The sequence below is a fragment of the Tiliqua scincoides genome, chromosome 3 (assembly GCF_035046505.1).
Source record: "Tiliqua scincoides isolate rTilSci1 chromosome 3, rTilSci1.hap2, whole genome shotgun sequence".
Classification (NCBI taxonomy): domain Eukaryota; kingdom Metazoa; phylum Chordata; class Lepidosauria; order Squamata; family Scincidae; genus Tiliqua; species Tiliqua scincoides.
The window spans coordinates 44,031,781-44,053,025 of record NC_089823.1 but is presented as its reverse complement, the minus strand read 5'-3'; the positions used below and the strand labels follow the sequence as shown (position 1 = coordinate 44,053,025).

The following is a 21,245-nucleotide window of genomic DNA, read 5'->3' as shown; positions in this document are numbered from 1 at the left end:
CCTTATATCAAAAACCTTGGTATAGGTAAAGAGGGATAGCCTTAATATGTGTAATATGGATGAGGGAAAACCTGTATTGTGAGAATACTTATAAAGAAGAAGGAGTGTAAGTTGCTATACAGATTAATTTGGTCTAGTGTAGGTTGCTGTGAAATTTGAGAATGGACTTCTGTACTCATGTGAAATAGTAAAAGTATATTCAATCTCCAGATAAAAGATTAACGTAAAATGGATGATATGCAAAGTTTTAAACAAAAAGAGACTTAAAAAGTTCACGAAAGTGTAAAAAAGTCAGACTGTGCATCTCCTAGGATTCCACTGCACATAATACAAATACAACCACTTTGTTAATCATATGCTGTATTTTATTTACCAAAATATTGTTTCAGTTGTTACAGAACAGAAATTATAATTAGGTCATAGCAACAGCAAATTACATCCACAACTGCTTATTAAAAAAAGAGAATCAGTATATCTCCAGAGATGGTATGGAAAAATGAAATGGTATAGATGGTTTTTGTGGAAGATAAAATTAAAATTCTGAAACAAATACATTCCAACATGGGTTTCTTATAAACCATATCCAGGCAATCAAAGTACTAAAGTTCTATAGTATCTCTTCTTGGGTGTCTACTTAAAAACACCAGAATTTTTAGATTTGTATACAGTGATTTCTATGTTCTATCCAACCACACCCAAATTTTTGATCAGTATCACGACTATGCATATAAGGAACTGTTTTCTTATAATTTTTTTATACTCTTAATGGGCTTTTATAAAAGCCAACAGAAGGAAGCAAACAGACCTAAAAAAGTCTTTATCTTCAAGGCTCATCACGTACTTCTACAAATGATCTTTTTATGCAATGTTCATAGCTTATTGACTTTTCATGTCTTCAGTACTTGAATCTGATCTATGTAAAACAAGAAAATTCATATTAAAATGTTTTCTTCCATTACATAATAGAAAAAAATTACAGTACTATAGAAGCTTCTGAACAATTTTAGAGACTTGGATAAGCACCATATTGAGAAAGCATAGCTTTTTCACAGAAAATCTGTAAAATCTTCAGGCTAAGATCAGATGTAATTAAATCATCATTTGGTGATAAGAGGGCTTTAGCAAGATCACACACATGCTTTCTCTCCCCCCCCCCCCAGTTTTTGCTAACCATAGTTTGCCATGGCATTTGAACTGGCGTTTGAATGTTTTGCAAACTGCAAACCAAATTGCAGTTTGAAGTGCATTTGCAAATTGTGCTTGGAGACAAAGCACAAATACACAGTTGATCAATTCAGGTATAATTGCAAACTATATGGTTTATAAAAATCAGGAAATGAAGGAAGGAGGAAACCATGCACAAGAGAGGAGGAAGGCAGTAGTGATCTTTTGTTGCCAACAAACTGATCCTTTGTTTCTTTTTTCACCTTTGTAGTTAGAAAACTTCACTTGAAACGTCTTGTAACTTAACTTTATACTTTAAATTACTGCACTATAAAGGCCTTTCCTCAAGCTGAAAACATTTAACAGAGTTACAAATGTATTTTTAAAGTTTAGAAATGCTTTCAACCTTGCTTAGGCCAGAAAACAAACAGAATAGGGTTTCCTCTGCTTTTTGAGGTTCTGCTGCCACCTAGTGGTTTCATGAATGAAATACTGAAATGACGCCAACACACCAATGTAAAACCTCTTTTAAAGTGCTGGGCATGTCAACAGTGTAACACCTACATTTGCTATAGAATGACAATGACTATTCCACTGCAAAACAGCTAGTGCTGGGATGAAACTGCACTCTGCCCCAAAGATCAATGCGGATGTGGCCTACTTATCTGTATTCTGCTTCTACATTTACACAAACCTGTAAAGTCTGATTTCCCAAATTAGACCAAGCCCTGCAAGTGTAAATTAAAATGTTATCTTCTAACTAACTGAAAAACAGATTGAGCCATTGTCTAGTAATTTCAAGAGTTCTCTGGTATATCTTGAACAAAAGCTATCACTGAAGAGATTTACAAACTGCTCAGCTCTAATTTTCTCATGAAGTACAAGAACATATGTTCTCATATATAGAACAGTAGTTCTCAAACTCCTACAGGGGAGTTGGGAACCATCTAAGTCTCTGCGGGGGAGCGGCATGGCCTCTGAAAGTGTAAAAAAAGCAATCAGAAGCCACTTCTGGTTTTGTGACTGAAAACCAAAAGTGGCTTCTGATTGCTTTTTTTACACATGGAGGCTTGGGAATCCTGCAGAGGCATCTGCGGGTTCCCTGCACGCCCCAGGAGGCCTGCCCTGGTAGAGGTAAGTACTTAAAAAGCCCCTTTGTCCCTGGGAGCGATGTGATCCTAGAGATGTGTCACTGCCATCTGACAGGTACTCACCTTAAGGGAGAATGCCTTGCTTTCAGTTCCCTGGTGGGTCACAACCCACCTGTTTGGGAACCTCTGATATAGAAGAACAAAGCATACCTTCAATAGTAATTTGCTTCTATGATAACAAATGATTGTATATTCCATACTATAAATACTGTCTTCAGACCATGAAGGTGTTTAACTGGTTTACATATTTTAGGAGTGAAAGTATTCTCTATCCACTTGCTTAATTTAAATGCATATTTCAAAGGGAAAATTCTTCGTTGGAATGATAAAAGAAAGAATGATTAACAAAGGGTGAAATAACTGAGTGTGATATGGGTACTCACTGTGTAATTTGATCTGATAGCAGAAATAGGCAGAAATAAAATAAAATTGTGAAAAAAACCAAAAACCAAAAAAACAGATCAATGGAGTAAGGAGATAGATAGGATAAAATATGACGAAATCTACCTTGAAGCCAGTCAACACCTTCTTGTAGTCCTTCTCCCTTAAGAGCATCACTAGCACTAAAATGAATAGAAAATATACTTTTACAGCTCAGCCAAATACAGTTAGTTCAACCACATAAACAGAAGAGCCAGACACTGAGAATAGCATGTTGGTATAGCAAGATTGAAACTAGTCAATATGATAGATTAGTGGCTGCTGCCAAAAGCAACAACTGGCCATTGCTGTGGGATTTCTCAGATGTGATTAAAAGTTATCATCAGTCACTGGACATTTTTCTGCTTTGAAAAAACAGTTAATGTTACAAAAGTTAGTAATTTTAAAACATTTCAAATTAAATATGGCAAGTTAACACAGCTTTACCAGATATGCCATGGCTTGTCTTTTATATTCTCTAAGGACAACAACTGAGACACTTTTACTGATGACACGGCATCCCTGAGGTCCATCTTGTTTGCAAAGAACAAAATTGGTATTCGTCGATGTTTAATGTCTGTGAGTAACAAAAATCAGAGCAATATAATATTTTGTTGCAACTTGCACTGTTTATAAGCAACAGATTATAGCTGAACATCAGATTAACAACAGGTTAAGCCTAACATCTATACCGGGTAAGATGGTGGAATGCCTCATCAAGGATAGAATCTCAAAACACATAGACAAACAAGCCTTGCTGAGGGAGAATCAGCATGGCTTCTGTAAGGGTAAGTCTTGCCTCACAAACCTTTTAGAATTCTTTGAAAAGGTCAACAGGCATGTGGATGCGGGAGATCCCGCGGACATTATATATCTGGACTTTCAGAAGGCATGGTCCCTCACCAAAGGCTACTGAGAAAACTCCACAGTCAGGGAACTAGAGGGCAGGTCCTCTCCTGGATTGGGACCCTGGTTGAAGACCAGGAAACAAAGAGTGGGTGTCAATGGGCAATTTTCACAATGGAGAGAGGTGAAAAGCGGTGTGCCCCAAGGATCTGTCCTGGAACCGGTGCTTTTCAACCTCTTCATAATTGACCTGGAGGCAGGGTTGAGCAGTGAGGTGGCCAAGTTTGCAGACGACACCAAACTTTTCCGAGTAGTGAAGACCAGAAGTGATTGTGAGGAGCTCCAGAAGGATCTCTCCAAACTGGCAGAATGGGCAGCAAAATGGCAGATGCGCTTCAATGTCAGTAAGTGTAAAGTTATGCATATTGGGGCAAAAAATCAAAACTTCACATATAGGCTGATGGGTTCTGAGCTGTCTGTGACAGATCAGGAGAGAGATCTTGGGGTGGTGGTGGATGAAAGTGTCAACCCAATGTGCGGTGGCAGTAAAGAAGGCCAATTCTATGTTTGGGATCATTAGAAAACGTATTGAGAACAAAACGGCTAATATTATAATGCCATTGTACAAATTGATGAGAAGGCCACACCTGGAGTATTGTGTTCAGTTCTGGTCACCACATCTCAAAAAGGATATAGTGGAAATGGAAAAGGTGCAAAAGAGAGCGACTAAGATGATTACTGGGCTGGGGCACCTTCCGTATGAGGAAAGGCTACGGCGTTTGGGCCTCTTCAGCCTAGAAAAGAGGTGCCTGAGGGGGGACATGATCGAGACATACAAAATTATGCAGGGGATGGACAGAGTGGATAGAGAGATGCTCTTTACACTCTCACATAACACCAGAACCAGGGGACATCCACTAAAATTGAGTGTTGGGAGAGTTAGGACAGACAAAAGAAAATATTTCTTTACTCAACATGTGGTTGATCTGTGGAACTCCTTGCCATAGGATGTAATAATAATAAATAATAAAACTTTATTTTTATCCCGCCCTTCTCCCTAACGGGACCCAGGGCGGCTAACAACATATTAAAAAAAACAGATTTTAAAAACATTAATACATAGCAGATAAAAACATTTAAAAAACGCATTACAGAGGCCATAAAAACAGTAGTCAGATTAAAAGACAGAATAAAAGAGCAAGTCACCGAGGAATCAAGCCTGTGAAAAACTAAAAGATGTATAAAAATGTTAAGAAGGCCAGAAATCAGAAGGCTTGTTTAAACAACAGTGTTTTCAGGCCTCGCCGAAAACTCTCAAGAGAGGGAGCCATTCTCAAATCAAGGGGAAGGGAGTTCCATAATGTTGGTGCCACTACCGAGAAGGCCCTATTTCTTGCAGCCGCCCCCCGGACCTCCTTGGGTGGCGGCACTTGCAAAAAGGCCTTCTCTGATGACCTGAGATGGCGAGCCGGAGTAGGCAGTCTCTAAGATATCCTGGCCCAGAGCAGTATAGGGCTTTAAAGGTCAAAACCAGCACCTTGAATTGGGCCCAGAAACGAATGGGCAGCCAATGTAGCCCCCGGAGAAGCGGACTGACAGAGTCAAACCGCCTGGCTCCGGTGACCACACGGGCCACCGCATTTTGTACTAATAGTAGTTTCTGAACCGTCTTCAGGGGCAGCCCCACATAGAGCGCGTTACAGTAATCTAACCTTGATGTCACCGTGGCATGGATCACCGTGGCCAGGTCTGCACGATTCAAGTACGGTCGCAGCTGGCGCACCAGCCGAAGCTGAGCAAAGGCCCGCCTAGCCACAGCCGCCACCTGGGAATCCAGGAGCAGCTGCGAGTCCAGGTGGACCCCAAGCTGCGAACCTGCTCCTTCAGAGGGAGTGCAACCCCATTCAGAGCAAGCCGATAATCCAGCACCTGCATCGAGGATTTCCAAACCAGGAGAGCCTCTGTCTTATCCGGATTTAATTTCAGCTTGTTAGCCCCCATCCAGATCCTCACTGCTTCCAGACAGTGCTCCAGGCCCTCAACCGCCACCCTGGAGTCTGGAGGAAAGGAGAGATAGAGCTGGATGTCATCAGCATATTGATGACACCTCACTCCAAATCCCCGGATGACCTCTCCCAGCGGTTTCATGTAGATATTAAATAGCATGGGGGACAGAATTGAACCCTGCGGCACCCCGCACCTCAAGGGCCAGGGTGTCAAACAGGCATCCCCCAGCCCCAACATCTGGGACCAACCCTCCAAGTAGGTGCGGAACCACCGCAAAACAGTGCCTCCAACTCCCAACTCGGCCAATCGGCCCAGAAGGATACCATGGTCGATGGTATCGAAAGCCGCCGAGAGGTCCAGCAGGACCAACAAGGACGCACTCCCCCTGTCCAGTCCCCGGCGTAGGTCATCCACCAAGGCGACCAAGGCAGTTTCCGTCCCAAAGCCCGGTCTGAAACCAGATTGAAAAGGATCCAGATAATCCACTTCATTCAAGACCCTCTGGAGTTGGGCCGCCACCACCCGCTCAATTACCTTGCCCAGAAACGGGATGTTGGAGACTGGCCAATAGTTGTTCAACACAGTGGAATCCAGGGAGGGCTTCTTCAGGAGGGGGCGAACCACCGCCTGCTTCAAGGCGAGCGGCAATGTCCCCTCCATCAAAGAAGAGTTGACCACCCTCCCTGTCCACTCAGCCAGTCCCCCCCGGGCCGCTCTAATCAGCCAAGCTGGGCAAGGGTCAAACAGGCAGGCAGACGGCCTCACACTCCAAAGGAGTCTGTCCACATCCTCAGGCTGCACAAGCTGAAAAGAATCCCACAATACTGGACAAGCAGTTGCCAAGGGGACATCATCAGACATTGTCAATGTGGCATCCAAGTCGCGACGAATACGATCGATTTTATCTGCAAAGTGTTGGGCAAACACGTCACAGCGGCTGACCGTGTATTCCTCCTGGACTACCGAAGGGGCCTGATGAAGGAGGCCCCGCACCACACGGAACAGCTCTGCCGGACGGCTATCAGCAGACGCAATGGTAGCAGAAAAGAACGATCTCTTCGCTGCTACCACTGCCATGGAGTAGGCTCTATAATGAGCTCTACTCCGTGTCCGATCGGATTCATCACGAGTTTTCTGCCACCGTCGCTCTAGACGCCTGCCCTGCCGCTTCATCATTCGCAGCTCCTCAGTAAACCAAGGAGCCGCTCCGAGTCTGCAGCGTGGCAGAGGTCGCTCCGGAGCAATCTCATCCACAGCCCTGGACATTTCCCCATTCCAGAGGTCGACCAGGGTCACAGATAAGGTGCCAGTCTTGGCAGTGGGAAAGTCCCCCAGGGCCCTCAGGAAGCCTTCAGGATCCATTAGCCTCCGGGGGCGGACCATAGAAAACGGTTCCCCAACTCTGCGGAGGTAGGAAGTCGCAACAAGCCTAAACCCTACCAGGAAGTGATCTGTCCATGACAACGGAGTGATGTTGATCTCCTCTACCTCCAGATCATTGCCCCCATGCCCAGCTGTAAACACCAGGTCCAACACGTGTCCTGCTATATGTGTCGGGGCCCAGATCTTCTGGGACAGGCCCATGGTTGTCATGGCAGCCATGAAATCCTGAGCTGCACCTGCTGCAGGGGCCTCGGCATGAACACTGAAGTCCCCCAGCACTAACAGGCGGGGGGCCTTCAATGCCAACCCCGAGATCACCCCAGTCAGCTCAGGCAGGGAGACTGCTGGGCAGCAGGGCGGGCGGTACACCAACAGAATCCCAATCCTGTCCGGCCCTCTCAACACCACATGCAAGCACTCGAACCCAGGAGACTGCTTGACAAGGCACCTGGTAAGGGAGATGGACTCATGATAGACCATTGCAACTCCCCCTCCCCGTCCCTGCAATCTTGGCTGCTGCAACACCTGGAAACCTGGCGGACACAGTTCAGAGAGACTAATGCCTCCCTCCCCGTCCAACCAGGTCTCCGTAATGCATACCAGGTCGGCTTTCTCATCTAGGATCACATCCCGGATGATAAGGTCTTGTTATTCACCGACCTGGCATTCAAAAGCAGCAGCTTCAGATCCAGGGACTCACCGCCAGGACCACCAAGTATCCGAGAACTGGGGGAAGGACCAGAAGGGGAGATGATCTGCCTACGATGAACTCTCCTTCTCCTGTAACGGCCTGTCCGACCCCCACCACCATATCTCCCCTGTGAATGTGATGATGGCATCTCGCCTAGATGCTCTCCGCCAGTGCTAAGTGTCGCAAATGTGCCATAAGGCACGCCCGCGAGACTCAGCGCTGGCTTAGCAACAGTCTGTGCTGAGCCAGCGCCAGTCAGAGACCTGCTGCACATTGCCTGGAGCATGACCCAAGCTCTGGACAGTGGAGAGGTGAGTTGGGGTGGGGGGAGCAGGGCAGGACTGATAGAACTCTGCTCTCCCAGATCCAGAACCCCATGGACTGCTCATCTCTGCACCAGCTTAATAGCTGGTGCAGACTTGAATAGCCCCATTGCAGGGCTTGGGTCTTCCCTGAGGGAAGGGGACATTTCCCTGAGGAACTGCCAGTGGCTGCCTGAAGCCCTTAGGATGCAGTGGTCACCATTTTGGTGCCGCTGCTCCTCTGGGTGCTGGGCAGCTCAGGATTGGGCTGCCCATTGACAAATTTAGGAAAATTTTGTTTTCAAAAATCTAAAATTTTATGTCAGTTCATTTAATGTTTGATTTCAGAAATGTGTTTCAAAATATTCCTAGATTAATCTGGTTTAATTTTGAATTATATCAGGTTTGGAGTTGTGCTACTCCCATTGACAGAAATATGTATAAAAAGACATATCAAATCTAGTTCCTACCGAGGGGGGGAGGAAAGGAAAGGAAATTTTATATAAATATGCAGAATTACTAAGAAAAGAATTTTATGCCAACACTGCGCTGAGTAAAAAGTAAAGGGTCTCCTCACCTGGATGATTCAGGAGTGTGTCAAGTTCTTCTCTGGCCACAACCATTCTGAGTTTGTCACTGCTATCAATGACAAAAATAATGGCTTGGCCTTCTCTGTATATAAAGCAAAGAAGCAAAATTATTGACTTTCGAAAACACCGAGTCACAAAACAACCAATCAGAAATCCTACGTCAATGTGCTGTCCTGTTGCACTAAGTACTCAATTCCTTCCAGAATACCAAAACAATTCCCTTGTGTGAAACTTGGCCTAGTTTTAAAATACAAAATTGATTTTTAAAAAATATATAAAACAAATTCTAATTTACGGTAACATATTCATTCATATCATGTAAACTCATAATGTGTACATGTAGTATTTGCATTGTATCTGGAGCTGGCAGGTCAATCACTGGCTGTTACTGTGTTAACAATCCTGGTGCTGACTATCAAAGCCCTAAACAGTTTTTGATAATGTTACCTTTAGAACTACCTCTTCTCATAAGATCTTCTACTCTGTGTCCCTTCATGGATGGAGGCGCTGAGGGTGGATATGAGGGGCATAGTCACTCCTATGGTGGTGCCAACACTCTGGAACCACCACCTGAGGAAGGTCTGTCTTTATAGACATTTTGTTCTTGTTCACAGTCTTATACTGTGTACTGCTCTTTCACAGTAGAGGGAGCGAGCTCTCAGCATCTACTGGCTGTTTCAGGGCAGTAGTGCTTAGCGGTTACCACACTCATTCCCCTCCTGTTTCCCTCCCTCCCCTGTATGAACCCACAGCTGAATAGGAAAAAGCCTTGGCAGAATGTATACTCTGCCACCAGGCCAGATAGAGGAGGGCCATCTGAGCAAAATGCCCCTTCCAAGAAAATACTGAACCTCAGTTTCCTATCAAAATCACTCTCACAGTAGAACCTGCAGAGTTAGTAGATGTGACAATCCACTTACTTCTTCTACCAAGGATCAGGCAGACCCGGGGTAAAAGGAAAGCAGTTTATTAAAGTCTAACCAAAAATGGATAAACAAAATGGGCAAGCAGGCAAAAAGATATAAGTTTAGCAGAAAAACACACAATGTTTCCAAAAAATGAAGTAATAATTGATGCCAGCAGATGGTTCATGATCTCATGCATTGCGCATTAAATCAGAACACTTGCAAGTTAAACGGAGACTTTGTATGCGTGCTGGAACGACTGCAAGCAAGCAAAACAACATAAGTCCTTATGATGGCTAGTTAGATTTATTTTCTGTCTTAGGGACCTGCACGTCAGCATACTGGCAGCATGCACTGTTGCAAACGTAAGGCGTGTCTGCAACCATTACTATGGGCCCAGCACTGGAGCTAGCCCAGTGCAAGCCCATGATGGGCCAGCTCTGACACTGGGCCTGCGGTCTGCCACCTGGTGGTTCGCCCATACCGCCAGATGGCGAAGAGGTGAGTGGGGGTGTGGGGAGAGGCGTTTCAGGGTAGGGGAGGGTGGGGAGGAGGCATGGTGGGGGAAGAGTGGGGCGGGCGCATTAAATAAATGCTTTAATTGAGAGGGAAATCCTGTGGACTGGGCCGTGCCTCCGTGGCGTGGACCACAGTCACAAACATGCTGTAAGGCACATTTGTGGGGCTTACCACCAGGCTCCGGCTGGAGCTGGCTCAGCTCCAGCCGGCACTGAGCCAGTGTGCGGCGGGTGCCTGGGTTCCGTGGCTCGGCGGTCTCTGTGACCGCCAGGCTGTGGAACAGGAGATAGGTGCGTGGCCGGGGGCGTGGGGGAAGCGTTCCGGGGAGAGGGGAGGCGTGGCCGGAGGCATGGGGGAGGCATGTCAGAGGGCGAGGGAGAGGTGGATCCGCAGAGCCAAGCTCCAGAGGATCCAAGGCGCTCGGGCAGGGTTGCTTGCCCTACATGAGCGCCTTCACTTTCGCCGCTAAAGTGAGTAGCCCCTTTGCGGGGCTGCTTCCCTTACTCGGGGGAAGGGGACGAATGTTCCCTTCTCCCGAGGAGCCTCCTGGGGTAGCGGGAGCCCTCCGTGGAGCTGCCGGGTTCCGCAGCTCTGGATTAGTCTGCCCGTCATTAATATCTCTTTTAGGAAATTACAGAGCATTAGTGTCCTCTTGTCCTGCACTGGAGAAAACAGTGCAGAGGGGTTTCACACCTCTCTACGTGGTCTACCTTGTATCATTTTAAATAACATCAGTAAGAAAATCTGAATACTTTCTGAATGTTAGATTACTTCTATATGCTAGGAGTATTAAGGATATAAACAACTGTTTTATTTATTTTTTTAATGAAAAGACAAAATCATAATAGTCTAAAATGTAGCCTTTCACCAGTATGCTAAACATCTTTTTGTATATCTTCTCATACTATAGCTTTAATGCTACACGTTTTAATTATATGCAATATTAATTTTAACCTTTTCTTTAATTGAAGCACGCACAGCTATTATATGGATATGGCATCTCCAAAGATGAAACCTTCACAATATACATACTGGATAATCCCAAGACAATTACTCAGAACCGCTCTCTTGTTTTTGTTCAAGCTTATAAAGATTATCTGAATCACAACAGCAGCATCATAATCACATTACATTGCAAGTGCCCTGAGCACACAGAGAGTCATCTTCATAAATTTCATGCAAATGTTATCACAGGCTTGTAGTTTCTAGGAGCCCAATCCTACCCACACTTTCATGGGAGTAAGACTCATTGACCATCAAGGGATTTACTTCTGAGTAGATATGAATAGAGGTGGCCAGAAAAGCCCAGGACTGCCTCTGGTATGATAGGTGAGCTTTTGCTGGCAGAAAAGAGAATGCAAACACATGAAATAGCAGTTCACACTAAGTTCCCCATGTTTAAAGAAGGTTGACTGACACAACTTGGGCTCACATCTTTCCTTGGTCTTTCAGCTCCCATCCTTCCCAGGTTTCAGTTTCCACACCACATGTAAATGAATGCATAAAAACCTAAATTCTTAAGCAGAAGTTTCTTTGGTCCAAGAAAATACCATCAACCAGATTTGCAAGGACGCTGTTGTCCATGACTGGGGGTTCTGGCCATGCAACCTGCCCACAAACTATATGTAGAGGCCAGGACCCAACAGCCTGAGGCTTGTTCCTTTCTCCTATCAGATACAGGATATTTATTTATTTATTTATTTATACATACTCTGAAGTCTGCCACAGGCGAGGTCATCCAGGATCGGGCGCAGCAGATGGAACGCTGGGTGCAGCACTACTCTGAGCTATATTCCAGAGAAAATGTAGTCACCGAAGAAGCACTGAACAACATTGAGTGCCTGCCTGTGCTGGAAGAGCTTGACAGTGAACCAACCCTAGAAGAACTTCACGTGGCCCTGGACTCCCTTGCCTTTGGCAAGGCACCTGGAAAAGACAGCATCCCTGCTGAAGTCCTAAAATGCTGCAAAGAGATCATCGTCACTGAGCTGCATGAAATCCTCTGTCTCTGCTGGAGAGAAGGTGGAGTACCTCAAGACATGAGGGATGCAAGCATCATCACGCTGTACAAGAACAAAGGTGATAGGGGTGACTGCAACAACTACCGCGGCATCTCTCTCCTTAGCGTTGTAGGAAAGCTGTTTGCCCGAGTTGTACTAAAGAGGCTCCAGGTACTTGCAGAGAGCGTCTATCCAGAATCGCAGTGTGGATTCCGAGCCAACAGGTCCACCACTGATATGGTATTCTCCCTTAGACAGCTGCAGGAGAAATGCAGGGAACAACGACAGCCACTCTTTATAGCCTTCATAGATCTCACAAAGGCTTTCGACCTGGTCAGCAGAGACGGCCTCTTCAAGATTCTCCCCAAGATTGGATGTCCACCCAGGCTCCTCAGCATCATCAGATCTTTCCACAAGGACATGAAGGGCACTGTTGTCTTCGATGGCTCCACATCAGACCCTTTTGACATCCGAAGCGGAGTGAAGCAGGGCTGTGTTCTTGCACCAACCTTGTTCGGGATTTTCTTCGCTGTCCTGCTGAAGCAGGCCTTTGGAACTGCAACAGAAGGCATCTATCTCCGGACCAGATCAGACGGAAAGCTCTTCAACCTCTCCAGACTGAGAGCAAAATCCAAAGTCCAGCTGAAATGTCTGCGTGACTTCCTCTTTGCCGACGATGCAGCTGTCACTACCCACTCTGCCAAAGATCTCCAGCAGCTCATGGATCGTTTTAGCAAGGCCTGCCAAGATTTTGGACTGACAATCAGCCTTAAGAAAACACAGGTCATGGTTCAGGATGTGGACTCACCTCCCTGCATTACAATCTCTGAGCATGAACTGGAGGTTGTCCATGACTTTGTGTACCTTGGCTCAACGATCTCCGACACTCTTTCTCTCGATACCGAGCTAAACAAGCGCATCGGTAAAGCAGCTACCACGTTTTCCAGACTCACAAAGAGAGTCTGGTCCAACAAGAAGCTGACGGAACATACCAAGATCCAGGTCTACAGAGCTTTCGTCCTGAGTACACTTCTGTACTGCAGCGAGTCATGGACTCTTCGCTCACAACAGGAGAGGAAACTGAGCGCTTTCCACATGCGCTGCCTCCGACGCATCCTTGGCATCACCTGGCAGGACAAAGTTCCAAACAACACAGTCCTGGAACGTGCTGGAATCCCTAGCATGTATTCACTGCTGAAACAGAGACGCCTGCGTTGGCTTGGTCATGTCGTGAGAATGGATGATGGCCGGATCCCAAAGGATCTCCTCTATGGAGAACTCGTGCAAGGAAAGCGCCCTACAGGTAGACCACAGCTGCGATACAAGGACATCTGCAAGAGGGATCTGAAGGCCTTAGGGATGGACCTCAACAAGTGGGAAACCCTGGCCTCTGAGCGGCCCGCTTGGAGGCAGGCTGTGCAGCATGGCCTTTCCCAGTTTGAAGAGACACTTTGCCAACAGTCTGAGGCTAAGAGGCAAAGAAGGAAGGCCCATAGCCAGGGAGACAGACCAGGGACAGACTGCACTTGCTCCCGGTGTGGAAGGGATTGTCACTCCCGGATTGGCCTTTTCAGCCACACTAGACGCTGTGCCAGAACCACCTTTCAGAGCGCGATACCATAGTCTTTCGAGACTGAAGGTTGCCAATACTAGATATGAATAGGATTGGACTGTAAGTATGTTCAAATACTGCAAATAGCAATAGGACAGAAAAAAAGCTACTTACTTGTAGTAGTGTTCCCAGAGATTTCTGTATCTACCCTGACCTGACATATCAAACACAGTGAATGACAAACTATAAAAAAAGAGAGTAAAAGATAAAATTGGAACTGAAGTTCATATCAGGTTAAAACCCTATGCACATTTACATGGGAAAAAGGCCACTGAACACATCAACATTTATTTTTTTGATAAACTTTCATAGAGCAAAATCATCCAGGCAATTTGGTTTTTTAAAATGGAAGTTTAAACACAAAACGGTTTTAAGTCTACATGTTATTAAAGTAGACTGATTAGGAAATAAGACTCAAAATGACAATGATCGTAGGTTCTCCCAAAATTTCCGCTGTCTGCGCTTCTGTTTTTCTATTGCTGGTACAATAACTGACCCTTTTGCTTCTTTACAATGTCCCAGTCAGATTCTAAATTTTATATATCGTCCAAATTTTGAAATGGGAATCTCAAATTTCTCATGGTTGTTTTCTCATGATTTGTTCAAATACAGAATTCCAGGTTCATTTTACACATCCCTTCATCAATTGCTATAACAATAGCTCAGATCCCATGGCCCAGATCTTGAGTTTCATGCATCCAGTGAGTTCTGAGGTGTTGTATGATGAGCAGAGCCCATGAACATAGCAAGATACATTTGAAACTGATGGAACTTTAAAAAGTATTCTGGTACGGCACAAGGGTCAGCAACCTACAGCTCACATGCCCAGCAGAAAGATGATCCTAATACATAATTATGTAAAGTATAAATATTCAGATAACATGGTCTTACCTGGATGTCTTGAATTTTTCTATACTGAATCCTATTGTGGGAACAATATCTTGAGTTTGAGCCTTCACAAGAGAAAATTTGTCTTAAAAACAAATTCATATTCAGTTTTAGTATATGAAGTTCAGTACCTCATATTCCTCCCAGATCCAAATATTAACAAGTTCAGATGATATCACACAATGATACTCCAAAACATAGGACATGCAATGAAACTGGCAGTAAGAGGAGGAAATCCCTCCCTATCACCTCAGTGGGTTGTATCTAAAGAACGCTGGCTATGACTACTGAAACCAACTGCACAAGTTGGTCATAACTAACTGAAATCCCATTCACTTTAATCAGATTTAGTTATGACTGACAGCCCATTCCTAACTTACTTTCCACCTTGTGATGCAGTGGTGCTGGAACAGCCTCGCCTTTATCCAGTGTGGAAAGAGAGGCTGCTGGAGGTCTTCCCAAGGTAAGAGGAAGCTTGTCCCCTTGCCCTGGGAAAAGCTCTATGGGGCTACTTGGGCCTGCACCTGCAAAATCACTGGTGCAAGTCCAAGTAGCCCTATATTGAGAAATCAGGCCTGGAAAGGGGGAATGAATATGGTGGTAGCCACTGATACCTCCACCCTCTCCAATCTGTTCCAATCTGTTCTATCCCTCCAAGACAGGACTCCCAATTGGAGTGTAAGTAAGTGGGACTTACTCCTGGCATGGCACTTGCCTAGCACTGGTGCCAACCTGCACAGGCCTCTCTGCCAGTATTGCAATGTTCTATTTTGCCACAAAGTGCTTTATGGTATGTTTGCCATAAAGGTTGGTGGAGTGTGTGCTCCGACAGTGTTAGGCGAGTATAGGACTGTGCTGTAATTTGTGCTTTAACTTACTTTGACTACAAACCAATGTTTGTAATTAAAGGAAAAAGAATACTATTTTAAATGTCCTTCTCACATGTTATGTGGAATGCTGGCTCTCATGCAGATTTTTTCATTGCTCTGAATCCAAATCAACAGACATTTGTAAAATTTTCCAACATTTATACGTTACCATATTATATAAAAAAAACTATTTAAGGAAAGTTTATTTATTTACCTAAGAAATGTGTGTGTGTCATATGACCCTTTGCTTTCTTGCTAGAAAGCAAAGATTTAATTAGGCCATAGCAAAAGCGATGCCTTCCAAATTAAACTATGCATGGCTCATATTACATCTTAATTAGTACACTTTTAATCTCAGCTATTTCTTTAAATTTATCCTCTGAGAAAACTCATACTATATTAGTGCTAAATATTTTAATTTAATTCCATTTGAGATCTGCTATGTTACTTTACATTAAATTGATAAGAAAACTTGTTTTTACTTTATTGCATGGTTAAATCACACACAGAAAGAATATCTAAAGGCAATGCGTATCAAAATTTAACAGAATAATCAAGTGATATTCTCTTTAGAGAAGAGAAAATAGTACATATGATGAACATTGTCTTGAAAGATAATATTCCAACATGTAAACGATCTATCTTTCCGCAAATTTATTCAGTGATTGGCTTTTCAATAAAATCTGACAACCTAGCAGGCAACATCTAAAAAAAAACTACTTACGTTAGATGGTTTCAGCTTATTGATAATTGTTGTTTTGCCACTGTTATCCAACCCAATGCACAAAACATGAACTTCTTTCTTCTTCAGGCCCAGCCAGCCAGCTAACTTGTCAAATAGTCCCATCACTGTGATTAAATAGTGCAGTCAATACCTGCGTTTGTGAAAAATATGTCTATTTAATAGTTGCAGTTATTGTAGATGGACATGAAAGCAAAAGGTCCTCAGATGTTAAAGACAGAGAAAAAGAACCCAAGAAGATGCTTTCAAACAGTTTTACATAGGTTGGTTAATATAAGTAACTGGAAGGTAAGCTGATTATTTAAGAAGAGCCTTGATGCCAAAGCAGATTGACTGCTTATATCACCACGACTAAAGCACAATGTCCTCAGTTCAATGGATAACTGTGCTGTCATGGTTCTTAGCATGCAGAACCGGCTAGTGAAGTTATTTGCAGCAAATAAGTTCTAAGGCAATAACAGGTTGCAACTGCAGTGTCCACTGCAGTCCAAGGTTAGTCCAATACAACAAGGATACCAAGAGTATGTTTCCACAGCTGTGATGGAGAAAGTTTCACCCAAGAACATTAAATCTACCTCATGCATTAGGGCAGGATGTTTTATATACAGATACACATCTCCCATCTTAGAGTTTAACAAGCAAAAAACAGGAGCAATAAGTTGCCTTATACCAGAAACATCATAATATTGTGGCAATGATTAAAAATGAATTAATGTGTCTCAGCCAAGGAAGTCACATAGCACTCATGGCTTAACACAGAAATTGATTTATAGATACTACTTAAAGGAGTCTGAGCTATAAGTTATATCAACATTTAATGAAACAGCTCCATAAAAATTGCCTTCCCAAATCTAAGTGGGGCTACAGTAGAACATCATGATGTTAGGTCTGTAGGCTCTTTTCTTCATCTCTACCCACTTTGCAGTTTACCTGTCAATTGATGCATGCACAATACTATCTACCTGCCTTGGGAGCTGTGTACTGAATTCTGACATGCTGAAGATGCTCTTATTTTAGAGTGAAAAATGAAAAAATGTTCCAAAGCAAAATCAAAACACAAAAATGTATTTTATCTATCTATTTCTCTATCTGGTACAGTACCTTCTGGTCTTCCCATAAGGTACTATGAGGCAACTGTCTCTAACAGCATATTTTGGGCACAACTAAGGGCAGATTTTTGCCTGGGATTTTCCTTAGTAAGTTTACTAAAGGTCGGGGCAAGCACCTCTATGGTTCTATTGGGTATGCACATTACATGCAGTTAACCTAAGGCAGAACAATCTTTGAGAAAACCAGCTAGTATGGAGATACAGAAACACATTTACCAAAGATTACAAGGTCACCAGACACCTACTGGTGTCTGTGGTGGCATGTGGTTTAAGATTTACCAACACAATGCTGTTTTTTTTCCTTGGTAGGACTCCAGTGCTTTTAACAGCTGAATAGTTCAGAGCAATTCAACAGGAGAAACTTTTACCAGCTTTAAAATAATGGGGAAAACTCCACCAAACTGAACTTTTGTATGTCATAATAACATTAGAGTCCCATTAGAGAAAAAGATCAATTTATGAAAATATGACAGCCTTTGTTAACATATAGTATTGAGTTGGATAGGAAGAACGATGTGGAAAGTGGTCTGGATTGTTGGTCTTTAATTTTTTAGGTAATTATAACGTTCACAAAATTGTTGCCTTGGGAGATCAAGGCATTTCCTTTCACTTTGAACATGAGTTCTCAGATAATGTTAATGTATACTAAACCTTCTGTTCTGATTGTTTTGGGAAGTCTTATGGGTCTTATGGCTTTATGGGAAAAATGAGTTTTCAGTTAGTGATTAGTGTTTTTTTGCTGGAATGCCAATGTGTTTTGAACTTAGAAAAAAAGAATATTGTGGAAACTGAAGAACCTATCTATATGGTCACTCTAAATAGATTCCTTTTGTTCTAATTACAAAATTCTGTACTTGATGCTTAAAATAAAAAAAAAAATTAGAGAAAAAGAGGCACCAACACCAATTTCTCTTACTTGCTGTGAAACCCTCTTCACTTTCTTCTGCAACATTAAGGGTGAGTATAACACATCTCACAGTAATAAGGCAGCAATATGCGTAAACTGTGCTTTGAGAATGTGGAGGCACCAACACACATCAAAACACTCCGCCAATCACTGCCTGACTGGTCTGAGATTAAGTGGGCCTCCCTTTGGCTATGTACATTTGTGGGTTTCCCCATCTTCTTTGTCAACCCCTCCTAACCACATTGCCAAGAAAAAGGGGGTGAAAGCAAGTGGACAGAAAATGGCAAATCACATGCTCCACCTTTCTGAGTGAAAGTGGGGGGGGGGGGAGGAAGGCATCAGGTCTTGCAGTGCTGCCTAGAGGCATAACTAGAAGCCCTGGTGCCTGTGGCAGTGACGTCATATGACATTGCGATGTCACTTCCATGTTCTCCCTGGAGGAGGAGGTGCTGGTGCCTTCGTGCCCTTTCTCTTTTGGAAGCCTCCACAGGAGAAGGAATGGAGGGGGCACAAAGCCACCAGCAACTCCTCCTCCAGGGAGAACCTGGAAGCGACTGCCTTGCATGTTGTGCCCCCCCCCCCCGGTATAGCAAACGGGACAGAGTGAGCAGTTGTCATGACTGCAAAAGAGGACTAGGCACCCTAAAATGTAGGACACCCAAGAAAAATGTAGGACACGGCAAAACACTCACAGGGAAAAGGAGAACATTTAAGTTACTTTCCAGGAAACAAGATTGACAAAGAGGACGTGTCCTGGAAAAAGAGAACATCTGGGCACCCTGGCCCAGGACAGGTGCTTCTCAGGTTCCACCCTAGTTACATCTCTGGTGTGGATGCCCATAGAGTGCAAGTTGCCACTCCTGCTGGCTTGCCTGCCCTCTACTTAGTGCAGTAGAGACGACCCAGTCTGCTTGAAGCAAACCATAGCAGTACAGTGCACAGAGCACCGAGAGTGTGTGTGTGCATAGAGAAAACCAGAGATGGTGAGTGAAAGGAAGCAGTGGCAGCTGCTCCTGCCTCTGTACACTGCTGTACCTCCATCTCAAGGCAGCACAGTTCCCATTGGAGGCAGGTAGGAAAAGCAGGCATTTATTTTCCTTAAAAAAAAAAAAAGTTTTATTCTGCTTCTCATTAGTCCCTTCAAAGTACCATGTGAACTAAGGAAGACAGAAGCAGCAGCTGTCTTTCACTCTCCTCTCTCTTTCAGGGAAGTGCAGTGGGTGGGGAGGCAGGTGAGGCTGAGCCTCCCTACCAGCATCAGTCAAAAATAGCCATGCAAATGAGGCATGCAAGTATTCACAGCCCATGTACTCTGTACTCCCTCCCTCCTTGCTCTCAGCTTGGGTTGTGAGAGCTTATGCGCTTCAGACAGTGGTGGCGGTGCTGCTTTGAGAAGGACGGAGGCTCTGCCTCACCTGCCTCTCTGCCCACCAGCACCCCTGCTCTCTTTGGGGGCAAAGCAGGAAGAATGGAGCTCTTTGTGGCTGCACTCCTATCCACACTTACCTGGGAGTAAGCCCCATTAACGACAGTGCTGCTTACTTCTGAGTAGACATGCACAGGACTGGGTCGTAGGGCTGCACTCCTATCCACACTTACCTGGAAGTAAGCCCCACTGCCTACAATGCCTCTTGCTTCCGAGTAGACAGACATGGGACTGGCCTCTGTCTGCCTTTCCAGCTGACGTAGACGACGTGGCTCGAGGATGAAAGGGCGGGGGGGCTGGCAGGGAGCAGAGGGACAGAAGCGCGCGGGTTGCCCCAGGCGACCCCCCCACCCCTCGCTCTTGAAAGCTGTCAGCCCCTCCCCAGAGAGGGAGGGAAAAGCCCGCCCGCTCGCAGCACTACTCACGCAGAAAGCCCTCCGCAGGCCTCGAAGGGGCAAGCCTCGCCCCCATCCTCCCCCCGACGCTTGCGTCGTTGCCAAGGCGACGAAAGCTTCCCTCTCAGGCACGCTCGCGCCTGCGCGCTCCAGAGAGGGCTCCGTCCCCTTGGCGGTGGTCCTCCGCGACGCCAGAGGGCGCTGCGAGAAGGAGCAGCTGCTCCTCCCTTCCTTCCCCCGTTCTCTCTAGGTCGGGGCTAAGGTCTAGGTCGGGTGGTTGGTCTGTGGAACTCCTTGCCACAGGATGTGGTGACGGCATCTAGCCTGGATGCCTCTAAAAGGGGATTGGATAAGTTTCTGGAGGAAAAATTCATACGGATTACAAGCCATGATGTGTATGTGCAACCTCCTGATTTTAGAAATGGGCTATGTCAGAATGCCCATTGGACTTTGCTGCGAGCAGTTTGGAGGACCTGCAGGTTGCGCTCACTGGGACAGGCCTTGTATGCTGCTTGAGCTCTCCTCTTTTCCTCAATGACTGGTGTCAACTCCTCAGAGTGGGCTTCAAACCAGTCTGCCGCCTTGTTGGTCTTCTTGCCGAATATGGACAAGGCGGTGTTGTAAACGGTATTCTTGAAATGTTCCCATCTGTTGGATGCGTTTGTGTCGGCCGGGCCTGGAAGAGATTCCTCAAGCGCTTGTGCAAATTCCTCCACTTTTCTCTGATCCCGGGTCTTGCTGGTATCAATGCGAGGTCTTCCTTCCTTTTTCGAGTGATACAGTCGCTTTGTTTGCAGTTTCACTCTGCTGCACACCAGGGAGTGGTCAGTGTCGCAGGCAGCACCATGATAACTGCGTGTGATCTTGATGCTGGGAAGGCTGGAGCGTCTGGTGAGGATCAGGTCGAGCTGGTGCCAGTGCTTTGATCTTGGATGTCTCCAAGAGACTCTATGTTGGGGCTTTGTGTTGAAGAATGTGTTGCTGACACAGAGACCGTGATGACAGCAAAACTCTAGCAGGCGTTGGCCATTTTCGTTCATCCTCCCAGTGCCAAACTGACCTAAGCAAGTGGGCCATGAACTGTTATCAGCACCAACTCTAGCATTGAAATCGCCGAGGATGAACAATGGCTCTTTTACAGGGATTTTCTTGACAGTGGTGGCCAGGTCATCATAGAATTTGTCTTTGGCTTCTGCTGGAGACGACAGAGTCGGTGCATAAGCACTGATGAGAGTGATAGGTCCTGCTGATGACTGGAGCTGCAGGGACAAAATTCTTTCACTTCCCACAGTAGGTGGGATGATGGATTTCAGCAGGGT

The 21,245-nt window shown here is 45.1% G+C and overlaps 1 protein-coding gene across 2 annotated transcripts; it reads right to left on the bottom strand.

The window, feature by feature from the left end:
• Positions 1–388: 388 nt before the first annotated feature.
• ARL6 (ADP ribosylation factor like GTPase 6) lies at positions 389–20,044 on the bottom strand. 2 transcript variants are annotated; one of them, XM_066620797.1, is made up of 8 exons: positions 19,957–20,044; positions 16,072–16,222; positions 14,482–14,543; positions 13,705–13,773; positions 8,542–8,636; positions 3,183–3,312; positions 2,823–2,878; positions 389–913 (listed from the first exon to the last, which is right to left on the bottom strand). In XM_066620797.1, exons 2-8 carry the CDS (start codon positions 16,192–16,194, stop codon positions 888–890), a joined length of 561 nt encoding a protein of 186 aa, XP_066476894.1. In that variant the 5' UTR covers positions 16,195–16,222; positions 19,957–20,044; the 3' UTR covers positions 389–887. The 2 variants fall into 2 exon arrangements, with proteins under 2 accessions (XP_066476894.1, XP_066476893.1); XM_066620796.1 differs by lacking the exon at positions 19,957–20,044 and adding an exon at positions 19,705–19,950.
• Positions 20,045–21,245: the final 1,201 nt, after the last annotated feature.

Coding starts and splice junctions, on each gene's coding strand:
- ARL6 (XM_066620797.1), bottom strand. CDS start 16,194: ATGGGACTATTTGACAAGTTAGCTGGCTGGCTGGGCCTGAAGAAGAAA. Junction 14,544..16,071: donor ATAAGCTGAAACCATCTAAC/GTAAGTAGTTTT, acceptor TCTCTTGTGAAG/GCTCAAACTCAAGATATTGT. Junction 914..2,822: donor AGGTGTTGACTGGCTTCAAG/GTAGATTTCGTC, acceptor TGTTTTACATAG/ATCAGATTCAAGTACTGAAG.